This window comes from Chelonoidis abingdonii, chromosome 8, assembly GCF_003597395.2.
Source record: "Chelonoidis abingdonii isolate Lonesome George chromosome 8, CheloAbing_2.0, whole genome shotgun sequence".
Taxonomy (NCBI): domain Eukaryota; kingdom Metazoa; phylum Chordata; order Testudines; family Testudinidae; genus Chelonoidis; species Chelonoidis abingdonii.
The window spans coordinates 50,722,912-50,736,153 of NC_133776.1; the positions used below are offsets into that span (position 1 = coordinate 50,722,912).

Sequence of the window (13,242 nt, forward strand, 5' to 3'; positions counted from 1 at the left end):
CTGCCGGCCCACCGAGTGTTGCTAGGGTAAAAGTTTCTCCGACGAACGTGCACGCGGCGCGCGCACACCTAACTGGAATGGATATGAGCAACAGATCTCGAAGAACAACAGTTACAAAGGTGAGTAACCGTCTTTTTTTAAAAATGTTTAAGAGGCTTCATTTAAAATTAAATTAAAATGCAGAGGCCCCGGACTGGTGGCCAGGACCAGGGCAGTGAGAGTGCCACTGAAAATCAGCTTGCGTGTCAAAGGTGGCATGTGTGCCATAGGTTGCCTTCCCCTGCTCTAGCATTTGAGCTAAATGATTAACTAATAGCTGTCAGCTATTAGAATTCCATTATCCTCTTCCAGCAACCACAGGAGAATGCATATCTCAATTAAATAGTGGGTTGTGTATGCATGAACAGTCACATTTTACAAACAGCATAACCAAGTATTTAGATTTGGCAGATTCTGCAGTGTAGTGTGCTAAGTATTGATATTTGAGTTGGTCGTATTAGATAGAAACTGGATTCTCTTCCCTGTTGTGTAAACTTTCAATGGAATATGATACCTTACTCAGTAGTAGTTGTTGTGAATGGCACAGAATTATTAACACTAATCAGTAGAAATGAGTCTTCAACTCATGGGCCTTATTCTCAGTTATGCTGAGGAGCCTTTACATTGCACTGTAACTGAAAAATCAGACCCCCCTGAGTTTCCTGAGTCCCAGTCTAGCACTCTGCCCACTGGATCAGTTTTTTTTCATATGTCTGCTTGTTGCAGCTTGTTTTCTTTTTGAACATACAGTAGAACTCAGAGTTACGAACACCAGAGTTATGAACAGACTAGTCAACCACACACCTCATTTGGAACCAGAAATATGCAATCAGGCAGCAACGGAGACCAAAAAAAAAGGCGAATACAGTACTGTGTTAAACGTAAACTACTAAAAAAAAAAAAAAGGGGGAGAACATAATTTTTCTTCTGCGTAGTAAAGTTTCAAAGCTGTATTAAGTCAATGTTCAGTTGTAAACTTTTGAAAGAACAACTATAACGTTTTGTTCAGAGTTACAAACATTTCAGAGTTACAAACAGGCTCCATTCCCAAGGTGTTGGTAACTCTGAGGTTCTTCTGTATTTCAGTTGTCTTCCTCTTCCTTTTCAGGACTAAGTTCTTTCAGAATAGATATCTTTGGAGAAGAGAAAATTACTTGCCTTTAATTTTGCTTCTCTGACGATATCGTTCTAACGAGTGCTATATTAGCTTTTGACAGAAGTAATCTCTTCTGCTGGGGCAGAGAGTATTTCCTCCATTTTAGTTTATTCAACTAGTTCAATTTAGTACAATGATCAATTCATTCTAATTGGATGTTGAAAAAGAAGAAAAGTTTGTTTTCCTCTTCCACATTGTGGAAATAAAAACTAGGTGTGAGAGAGGATGAGATCTACTAGTTACAAAATCTTGAAGGACATGATGAACAGAGAGATGCGGTGGGTGAGATCTTTTGTTGGACCCACTTCTGTTGGTGAGAGAGACAAGTGTAAGCTCGAAAGCTTGTGTCTCTCAGCAACAGAAGCTGGTCTAATAAAAGAGATTTCCTCACCTACCTTTTCTCTCTAATATCATTTAGTTTCTCCATTGTGGAGAAACTAAATGAATTCTTTGCATTGGTCTTCACAGCTGAGGATGTGAGGGAGATTCCCAAATCTGAGCCATTCTTTTTAGGTGACAGATCTGAGGAACTGTCCCAGATCGAGGTATCATTAGAGGAGGTTTTGGAACAAATGGATAAATTAAACAGCAGTAAATCACCAGGACCAAATGGTATTCACCCAAGAGTTCTGAAGGAACTCAAATACGAAATTGCAGAACTAGTAACTGTAGTCTGTAACCCATCATTTAGATCAGCTTCTGTACCAGATGACTGGAGGATAGCTAATGTGACGCCAATTTTTAAAAAGGGCTCCAGAGGTGATCCCAGCAGTTACAGGCCTGTAAGCCTGACTTCAGTACCAGGCAAGCTGGTTGAAACTATAATAAAGAACAGTATTCTCAGACATATAGATGAACATAATTTGTTGAGGAAGAGTCAACATGGTTTTAGTAAAGGGAAATCATGTCTCATGAATCTACAAGAATTCTTTGAGGGTGTCAACAAGCATAAGGACCAAGGGGATCCAGTGGATATAGTGTACTTAGATTTTCAAAAAGCCTTTGACAAGGTCCCTCACCAAAAGCTCTTATGCAAAGTAAGCTGCCACGGGATAAGAGAGAGGTTATCTCATGGACTGGTAACTGCTTGAAAGATAAGAAACAAAGGGTAGGTATAAATAGTCCGTTTACAGAATGGAGAGAGGTAAGTAGTGGTGTCCCACGACCAGTCCTATTCGATGTGTTCATAAATGATCTGGAAAAAGGGATAAACAGTGAGGTGGCAAAATTTGCAGATGATACAAAATTACTAAAGATACTAAAAACCCAGGCAGACTGCGAAGAGCTGCAGAAGGATCTCTCAAAACTGGGTGACTGGGCAACAAAATGGCAGATGAAGTTTAATGTTGATAAATGTAAAGTAATGAACATTGGAAAGCATAATCCCAACTATACATATAAAATGATGGAGTCTAAATTAGCTGTTACCACTCAAGAAAGAGATCTTAGAGTCGTTATGGATAGTTCTCTGAAAACATCCACTCAGCGTGCAGCGGCAGTCAAAAAAGCAAACAGAATGCTGGGAATAATTAAGAAAGGGATGGATAATAGGACAGAAAATATCATATTGCCTCTATATAAATCCATGGTACGTCCACATGTTGAATACTGTGTGCAGATGTGGTTGCCTCATCTCAAAAAAGATATATTGGAATTGGAAAAGGTTCAGAAAAGGGCAACAAATATTATGAGAGGTATGAAATGGCTTCCGTATGAGGAGAGATTAATAAGACTGGGACTTTTCAGCTTTGAAAAGAGACGGCTAAGGGGAGATATGATAGAGGTCTATAAAATCATGACTGGTGTAGAGAAAGCAGATAAGGAAGTGTTGTTTACTGCTGCTCATAACACAAGAACTAGGAGTGCCCAAATGAAATTAATAGGCAGGAGGTTTAAAACAAATAAAAGAAAGTGTTTCTTCACACAATGCACATTCAGTGTGGAACTCCTTGCCAGGGGATGTTGTGAAGGCCAAGACCATAATAGGGTTCAAAAAAGAACTAGATAAATTCATGGAGGATAGGTCCATCAATGGCTATTAGCCAGGATGTGCAGGAATGGTGTCCCTAGTCTCTGTTTGCCAGAAGCTGGGACTAGAGGACAGGGGATGGATCACTTGATGATTACCTGTTCTGTTCATTCTTCTGAAGCATCTGGCATTGACCAGTGTCGGAAGACAGGATACTGGGCTAGATGAACCCTTGATCTGACCCAGTGGGGCCATTCTTATGTTCTTAGGTTCTTATCCTGGGACCAACACAGCTACAACAATACCACATATATATGATGAACAGAAGCAATCAGTTCAATTCCCAGACTACAGATATCAACTTTTGTTTAATTAAATCAGTTTTAAATATAAAAACATGTTTTGATAAACTTATTTCTTTTCTTGTGTATCCAGCACATTTAAGATACTCTTATTTAACTATTTTTTTAAATGTTCTTTTTGTGCATTTTTAATTGAATTCCAATTTCCATCCAAATACAGCTTGACACCAGTATGAGTTAAACGTTAATCATCTCATAAATAGGAAATTCATCATTTTCTAGAACTATTAACATGTAAATTAAATTATGTAATTGCTTAAATATGTTTATAGATAAGTGTATTCTCCTGGCTAGCAAAAAGAAGTAGCAGACTTAATGTAATGACTGTATTTAATTGCAAATCAACATGCTTTAATGGTTACCAACCAATGAGAATCAGTGTTTTGTTGGGAGAATAACTAAAAAGCACATACCTGTATACAAAACAAGATTAAAGATCAATGATTGAAATCAAGGTTTGCTGCTTGGAGATTTAGATGGATTAAAATCTGATTTAAGTTGCCTTGATTTTAAATAAACACATTCTATTGTAATGTGGCATATAGCTGCAAGAACCTATATATTACTGACATAGTGGAACAATATGTATATTTGATTTTTTTAAAAATTTCATTTAATAGGAAATTGTATTATTTTAAAAGAAATTAACCAATTTGATTTATGATGCTGAATTTCATAGGAAAAGTTTTTAGTATGGTCCGTTTTTGGCAGGACTATATTAGTATCCTATCACTGAATCCTATAAATTGATCAATGGTACTCAGCCTATTTACCATTGTGTTATGTGAGACTCATCCACACAATATATATATAACCTGTATGGCCCTGAGGATGTCACGTGGGCTGCAGCTGTGTGCTGATTGGGCCGCAGGTTGAGAACTGCTGAATTAGATGTTCTCACAAGGTGGGTGAGGTAATATCTTTTATTAGACCAACTTCAGTTGGTGAGAGAGACAAGCTTACACACAACTCTTCTTTAGGTGTGGGAAACTTACCCTAGTTTACACTAGAAGCTCTACAGTGGCACCATTGCACCTATTCAGCTGTACCACTGTAGTCCATCTGGTGAAGATGCCCTATGCCGACAGGGGAGAATTTTCCTGTCAGCATAATAAAACCACCTCCATGAGAGTCGGTAACTATGTTAGCAGGAGAAGCTTATTTACATCCCTGAGCGACATAAATTATCCCAACCCAAGTGGTAGTGTGTACAGACCCTCAGTGTCACAGCTAAATACAAGATGGAGCAGATTGTTTAGTATAAATAGTTAACACACATGCTCAAGGACCACTCAAGGTGAAGTGGCCCATTAACATTCCTCCAGTCATAAGGAGGAAAGGAAGAGTGGGGGGAAGCAGCTGAGGGGGATTGTTAGTGGGTTATAGATGGTTGTAATAAACCATAAATCTAGTGTCTCTGTTCAGTCCGTGATTTTTAGTATCTCGCAAAGTTATGAATTTAAGCTCCTAGGCTCAACTTTTGAAAGTGTTGTGCAGGTTTCTTTTGAGGATGAGGAATGATAGGGCAGATATTGATCGTTTTGTGAGAAGTGTTAACCCACAGGTGATATGGTATTTTTGTCTTTTATCATTTTCCTGTGTAAGTTCATTCGAGAGTGCAGAGATGGTCTGGTTTCACCCACATAGTTGCTTTTGGGGCATTTGGTGCACTGGATGAGGTACACCATATGTTGTGATAAGCATGTGTAGGGCCCAGGGATCTTGCAAGGTGTTTTATGGGGGGTGTTGAGCTTTGCAGTAGTAGAGCTGTCTGCAGGCTTTGCGTCTGTTATCTGACAGGGTCTGGTGCCACTTTGAGTTAGTGTCTGGTCTGTGGAGAGTTTGCTTCTGATGATGAGATTGGAAAGGTTGGGAATTGTTTGAATGTCAAAAGAGAAGATTCAGGAAAGATTTCTTTCACCTTGAATGGTCCCTTGGAATATGTGTTAATTACTTACGCTAAACAATCTGTTTTAATCTTGTATTTAGCTGTGATGCTCTGAGTAAGGCCATATCTACCCTACAGAATTATGTTGGTCTAACTTACATCATCATACAGCCACTAAAGTTACTTGTGTGTGTGCATGCTTGGCTCTTTATGTTGGCAGTTCACATCTTCACCAAGAGCACTTGTGCTGATTATATTGTCAGTGAGGGGCATTGTGGGACATCTCCTGAAAGCCAGTAATAGTCAATGTAAGCAGTGCAGTCTATACAGACACTACATCGAACTAATTACATCGACAGTGACTCTATGCTACTTGGGGAGGTGGTGTTAAGTCAGTGTAGAGAGGCACTTACGTTATCAGGAGCCAAAATTAAGTGAAGACACTTCCACAGCTAGCTTGACTTACGGCAGCGTACGTCCACTTTACCCTGCAGTGTAGACCAGGCCTAAGTTTCGCAGACCTAAAGAAAGCTCTGTGTAAACTCGAAAACTTGTCTCTCTCTCCAGCAGAAGTTGGTCCAATAAAAGATATTACCTCACCCACCTTGTTTCCATAATATCTTAGGACCAACATGGCTACAACAATTCTGCATACATGTTCCGAAAACTCATTTCAGCACTTAGGACTTTATCAGATGAGGATTTGTTTTTCCCTTTGAGAACCCTGCCAAGATAGCTGTCTACATTTATTGATATTTTTTCCTGCTGTAGGTTTATCAAGACACTGGGTATTGACATCCTACTTTCAGCTAATGGAGTGAGAACATCAAAAGAAATTGGAGATATAAGGGCTGGTTCTGGCTGAGCAACCCAGTTTACTTCCTGTCTCCTGCAGAAACGTCAGCCTTTTCTAGTTAGGCTTTTAACTTAATTTGTTTTTCACTTCTGTCACTTTTTCAAATGAGCCAGTTGCATTCCTACATGGGATGTTAGGGGTTTGGGTTAATTTCTTCTTTGAAATTAACCCAAACTTTGGAGCTCTGTTTGAAGAACATCCAACCCATGATGAATCTCCTGTTGCTCCTTCTTTATAGCTTCATAGATTCCAAGGCCATAAGGGACTAGTGTGATCATCTAGTCTGACCTCCTGAATAACACAGGACATAGAACTTCCCAAAGTAGTTCCTCGAGCAGATCTTTTAGAAAAACATGCAGTCTTGATCTAAAGCTTGCCAGTGCTGGAGAATCCACCACAATCCTTGGTAAATTCTTCCGGTAATTAATTACTTTCGCTGTTAAAAATGCATGCCTTATTTCCAGTCTGAATTTTTGTAGCTTCAAGTTCCAGGTATTGGATCATATTATTCCTATCTCTGATTTGATGGAAGAGCCCATTATTAAATATTTGTTCCCCATATAGGGATGTGTAAATTGTACTCAAGTCACTCCTTAACCTTCTCTTTGATAAGCTAAATAGATTGAGCTCCTTCAGTCTATCACTGTAAGTCATGTTTTCTAATCCTGTCATCATTCTCTTGAGTTCTCTCCAATTTATCAACAGCCTTCTTGAATTGTGGGCACCAGAAATGGACACAGTATTCCAGCAGCTGTTGCACCAGTGCCCAATGAGGGGGTAAAATAACTTCTCTATTCCAGCTCAAGATTCCTATTTATGCAAACAAGGATCGCATTAGCCCTTTTGGCCACAGCATCTTAGAGGAGCTCATGTTCAGATGATTATCCATCACAACCCCCAAACCTTTTTCAGTCATTGCTTCTAAGGATAGAGCTCCTATCCTGAAAATACAGCCCACATTCTTTGTTGCTAAATGTATATATTTACATTTAGCTATTGTGACAGATCCAAACCAGTGGTGTACAGGAGTGTGGTAAAGGGCAAATATACTGGTCACTAGATGAGTAGTTTTCTGTTCCCTGGGTGACCAGAGCAGGGGCTGCACTAGAGTAATCAGAAAACTGCTAGAACCAATTAAGTCAGACAGGCTGATTAGAACACCTGCAGCCAATCAAGGCAGGCTAATCAGGGCACCTGGGTTTAAAAAGGAGCTCACTCCAGTCAGGCGAGGGGAACCAGAGAAGAGGAAGTACGTGTGAGGAGCTGGTAGCAAGAGGTGCAAGGAGCTGAGAGTGAGAGGGTGTGCTGCTGGAGGACTACGGAGTACAAGCATTATCAGACACCAGGAAGAAGGTCCTGTGGTGAGGATAAAGAAGGTGTTTGGAGGAGGCCATGGGGAAGTAGTGCAGGGAGGTGTAGCTGTCATGCAGCTGTTCCAGGAGACACTATAGACAGCTGCAACCCACACAGGGCCCTGGGCTGGAACCCGGAGTAGAGAGCGGGCCCGGGTTCCCCCCAAACCTTCCAACTCCTGATCATACACAGGAGAAGTTGACCCAGACTGTGGGGAAGATCACTGAGGTGAGCAAATCTGCCAATAAGCACAGGACCCACCAACGTAGAGGAGGAACTTTGTCACATTATATTAAAACATATACTATTTGCTTGCACCCAGCTTACCGAGCGATCCAAGATCGCTCTGTACAAGTGATCTGTCCTCTTCATTATTTACCAGTCCAATGTTTGTGTTATGTACAAACTTTTATCAGTGATTTTATTTTCTTCCAGGTCATTGATAAAATGTTAAAAAGCATAGGGCCAAGAACCAATCCCTGTGGAACCCTGCTAGAAACAAACCCTCTTGCATTTTGAGAGCTCTCAAGTAAATAGCTCTTAACCCATTTAATGTGTGCCATATTAATTTTATATCTTTCTAGTTTTTTAGCCAAAATGTCATGAGTTACTAACACAAATGTTTTACAGAAGTCTATTACCTTTTTCCTGTCACAACTGCAAGAACCTCAGTTGATGGTGGTTTCATAGGGTACCAGAAAAGTCAATTAATATGTGGTTCTGTTGCATTAAGCCTTAATATGGCTTGAAATCTTAAATTGCCAAAGGTGAGTGAAAGGTGGCAGGATATGATTTTAACCTATATACATGTTATGCAAAGCTGTTGAAAGAAAACACAATGACGGCTAAGGAATGATGTAAATTGAGTTTTTTGAACTAAAAGAAGAGTCAGTTGGGTTTTCAAGCCTGGTGAATTTGCAGAATTGTAGCCACAGGCAAAAGTGTTCTTGAGAGCAAGCACGCAGGTATGGACCATCTGGCACTGGTTTTGGTTGCTACCGCTTTTGGATGTTGCTTTTATGGGTAGCACTTGTCAGTTTGCTTATGCATGGCAGCAAGCTAATGTCTGGTAGGGAGAAGTGTACTGTATCTCACTCTTGGCTGAGACTTTCAACATTGTTGCAAACCTACTGGGACTCAGAGATTTATGGTCATACAGTTGGGCCTTCTTTTCTTGGTGCTGAAAGATGTTCTGACTAAACAAAATGTTGGGTGGAGAAATAAGCAATAGTAACTCCACATTGTGTCCTGAGCAGTTTCTGAGATGGGAAACTAAAGTTCCTGCTATTACTCCTGTCAGAGTTAAAGGGTGAACTGCAACTCAGACCCCTTTGAGTGCACCCCTCTCCGGCCTCTAGCCATTGCCTTTTTTTCAGGTGGAATTACAGGATTCTCCCACACTCAGGCAAGGCTGTGGGTTGCAGTTTCCTGTGATGTATTGTGAGTACCTCAGCAGGCCTGACTTACCTTCTGTGCCAGTAGCTTTGTTCCCTCTGGGAGCAGTGGTAGTGGTAACCAGTGACCAAACAGACTTTGCTTAAATACTTTTTCTCGAAGCTGACTCAGGCTCGCAGGGCTGAGTCTAAGGGGCTGCTTAATTGCTGTGTAAATGCTCTGTCTGGAGCCTGAGCTCTGGGACCCTCCCTTCTTGCATGGACCCAGAGCCTGGGCTCCAGCCCAAGCCTAAACGCATTTAAACAGCCTCTTAGCCTTAACCCCACAAGCCTGAGTCAGGTGGCATGGACAATTGCAATATAGACATACCTATAGGGTACAACTAAGCGACAAGAAACAAAACAAAACTCCCGCAGCAGCGAGTCGCAGAGCCGGTATCAATTGACTTGGTCTCATGCTGTAGGGCTAAAAATAGCAGTGTAGAAATTCCTGGTGAGGAGGATGGGTCTCAAATCCTGGGATCCAGTCTGAGCAGGAGCATCTACACTGCTATTTTTAACCCAGCAGCATGAGCCTCAGTCAGTTGAGTGGACAATGAGACTTGCTGCTGCAGGAAGTTTTTTGCATTGTAGGCATACCCATAGCATTGATAAAATTATCACATCTTAGTGTTCGACTGTGGAGATGCTATTTAATAATCTGTTACAGCTCCTTCCCTCATGTTTTCCTCACTCTTATTTCTTCCCTTGTACTTTTAATTTTTCCTTTTATCTAATGAGAGTCTGACTTAGCCAGCCAGCCAAAAGTAATCTTGCAATACTGCTGTGACCAGAGAGGCAAGCTGAAAGCAATAGCCTGAGTCCGATAGGTTCTGGAGTGCTTAATAAGGTCCTGTACTAAATGCTGACAGTTTCCAGCAATTAAACAGCAAGCAGCAGAGACAAAAGCTGTATTTACTTTCTTTTGCTGTTCTTTCCCCTGATCCCCAAAATTTTGTATGTGTGTCTCCTGTTTTCTGTTAAGAGGAGATAGGATTAGATTTTTAACAGTGCCTAACAACCTAAAACTGAGTGTTTTATACCATCCGAGTGTTCGTTCATTAAATGCAGCAAAGAATCCTGTGGCACCTTATAGACTAACAGACGTTTTGGAGCATGAGCTTTCGTGGGTGAATACCCACTTCGTCACATCTGACAAAGTGGGTATTCACCCACGAAAACTCATGCTCCAAAACGTCTGTTAGTCTATAAGGTGCCACAGGATTCTTTGCTGCTTTTACAGATCCAGACTAACACGGCTACCCCTCTGATACCGTTTATTAAATGTTTTTCTCATTAAAATATTCTGTGGAAATAAAGGTAATAGGAGAGCTTTGTTAAGTTTACTTAGTTTTTTAAAGTTGTAGATGTTTTAATTGTTTTCTTTTTTAATTGAATTTTTGTTTGCTAATGTACAAGTGAAACTGAGACCCTGACAGCATAAACCTGTATCCACTTACTGTTACTTTCTCTATTGCCATAACATAACAGATAAGGTAGCTGGAAAATAACATCCTAAAAAAACTGATCATTGCAATAGTTCTTACTGACTCCAGCTCTCCCCAGGTGAAGGGCTCAGTTTACCTGTCATAGTCAACATAGGCGCAACCTATTAAAGGGGATTTCTGATATTTAGTCTCCTCTGCTTAAGCAACCAAACCCTTTGTCTCAGAGATGATTCAATTGAGGCTGGCTCTCGGAGTTCATAAAAACTGCTAATCTTCCACTGCTTCTAGTGGCATCCCCACTTGTAGCTGCCTTCTGCTAAAATATATCTGTTAGATATCTTAAAGCTTTCATTGATTTATAACAGTATGTAGGTATTTCTCACTTACTGTAGTGATCTTAAGAAACAGGATTGGATTCTAAACAGAACCAAACTATGAGGAACAGGTAGCGAGGTGATCTCCTGTCTCTCTCTGATTTCTCTTCTGATTACTCTTTGTTTAGTTTTTCCCACTATGAGTGTGTGTGCATGTGCTATGTCAGTACTGAAGGAAACTCTTGAATTGGATTGTTCAGATGCAAGGCCAGTATCACTAAATTCTTTTGATGTCTTGTCTCCAACTGCTGGTGGGAGGACAAAAAAATCAATTGTCTATACTGGCACCTCACTTCCTACATTCCCTCCATTCCCACTCTCTCAGAATTAAGAGATAACCAATTAGAAGGTAAGTAAATTACCATTCCAGGAGAAGAATGCCACTAGGGGATTTTTGTCTCAAAAAAATACAGAGCTTTTTATTGAGTTATTGCTGTCAGAGACAGTTTGTTGTAAGCGGAATTCCTCTTTTCCTTTGTCCCAAACCTTCTCACTAAGTAGGTTACTTAATGCAGAGATTTTCAGTGACACATAGCTGGGAGTTAGGAACATTGAATTTTGATGGGAATTGGGCAGCAAGCTGTCATTTTCTTTGAAAATCACACCCATAGTACTTTTATGGTCTAGTCCTTTTTCCTTGTGCGTCTCAGCGGGTCCCCTGTTTTAGGCTTGAGTACTATTGAAAATTTTAGGATGCAGCTTGTTAGTTACAAATCGCTGACTAATGGTGCTGAAATCTCTAGTTTTAATATTGTTTTCTTTTCTGACTTTTTTCTAGGATGCTACAGTTATCCCCCACCTCATGGCACTGCTTAGTAGGTCTCGATATACACAAGAATACATATGTCAGATCTTCTCACATTGCTGCAAAGTAAGGAAAGAGAATAAATATTCTCTATGAGGGTTCTTGTGTTTCTGCCATTAAAAACTGTATAAGATAATATTGACTTTTATGGCTGGAACAGTAGGACAATGAAGACTGAATCTCTCTCCTTCCCGCCCCCATTTGCTGATAGTGTTTCTGGAATTATAGGTAGATACAGCTCTTGGATAAAGCAAAGTATGCAAATAATAAGAACTTTGGGTTTATTGGGAATAGAGTGTATTAACCAAACAATAAAAACAAAAATTGAATGAAACATAAAACTTCATGGTCAGCATGACTGTATTTGAGGATTTCAGTTTTTCTTGTTGCTCTGCTTCGGGAATTTATTGAATCAACCTTAGCTCAGACTGCCTCTGTTGGCTCAAGGCAGCCATTTTGTACCCGTGATACTTTGTATTTGGAGAGATTATAGACCAGTGAAAAGTGTTCTTGTATTAAAATTGTATTTTTCCTCATTAGTTCATATGCAGTGAGTGTGCATATGTATGTACTCATGGAATTGCAATTTTTTGTTTAATTAAACTGAGAACTGAAACTAAAGTGACATTAATGATACAATTCAAATCTCAGCTCTTAAAAGAGGCTTTCTTTTAGCAAAAGTATCAGATATCTAGAGGAAAACTGTTACAATACAGAGAACACGAGCAAAATATACAATTTCATGTGAAGTTTGTAGTTAACATGGTGAAAGAAAGACACTCCAGTTCCTATTATTTCTGCACATTTATCTTTTATGTGGAATCTTATTCCAATATTACCTTAAATCCTGCTAATCTTACATTAGTTTGATGAAATCAAGGATTATCCAGTTTAGTCAGTTACTCCGGGCTCACTTATAAGATGAAAACTAGAACCTTTAAAATATTAAATAGATGTCTCAAATATGTGTTTTTTAACAAGAAAAAAATTCCAGTATAAAACTGAATAAGAAGATATAGTTTGGAAATGCAACACAGCATTCATTGTAAAAAACACAACAATTGTTAGCACATTATTGTAGAAGTGTTAGCACAGGATTGATTGTATAAAACACAAGCTTGCATATAAATGTAAGTAGTAGCTCAGCAGCACTACACAACTAAATCAGGTATATGAAAACTGGATCTCTTACCCTTGAGTATCCAACTCTACTGTGAAAAGGATGAATTCTGCCTTGCTCTCCCTGACAAAATGAACACCTTGCCCTGTTTTGTAACACTTGCTAACTTTTCTGTATCATAAATATTTAATTAACTAAACCAAACCAAACCCCAGGCACTAATAAAGAAAAAAGTAAAAAAAAGTCTTCTATAGCCAGTATGCTATTTTCACTGAACTGAAAAAATTGGGATATTTAGTTTACCATGAATATTTTGAAAACTTAACGTTTTACAGCAGAAATGTAAAAATCTTGAAAATTTTCACATGAAATTATAGAAACCATGAGCATGTAGGGCACACTGAATACATAAGTGTGAACAATTGAAAATACAAATGAG

At 39.5% G+C, this 13,242-nt stretch overlaps 1 protein-coding gene across 7 annotated transcripts in view; it reads left to right on the top strand.

The window, feature by feature from the left end:
- The window catches only part of ARMC8 (armadillo repeat containing 8), a 213,783-nt gene that overhangs the window by 95,803 nt on the left and 104,738 nt on the right, over positions 1–13,242 (top strand). For all 7 annotated transcript variants that reach the window (XR_012656387.1, XM_032763603.2, XM_075068605.1 and 4 more), the window contains exon 6: positions 11,657–11,749. Coding sequence is in view for 6 of the 7 variants with exons in the window: in XM_032763603.2 (XP_032619494.1) it covers positions 11,657–11,749 (93 nt within the window). In the remaining variant the exon portion in view is untranslated. The remainder of the gene's footprint in view (positions 1–11,656; positions 11,750–13,242) is intronic.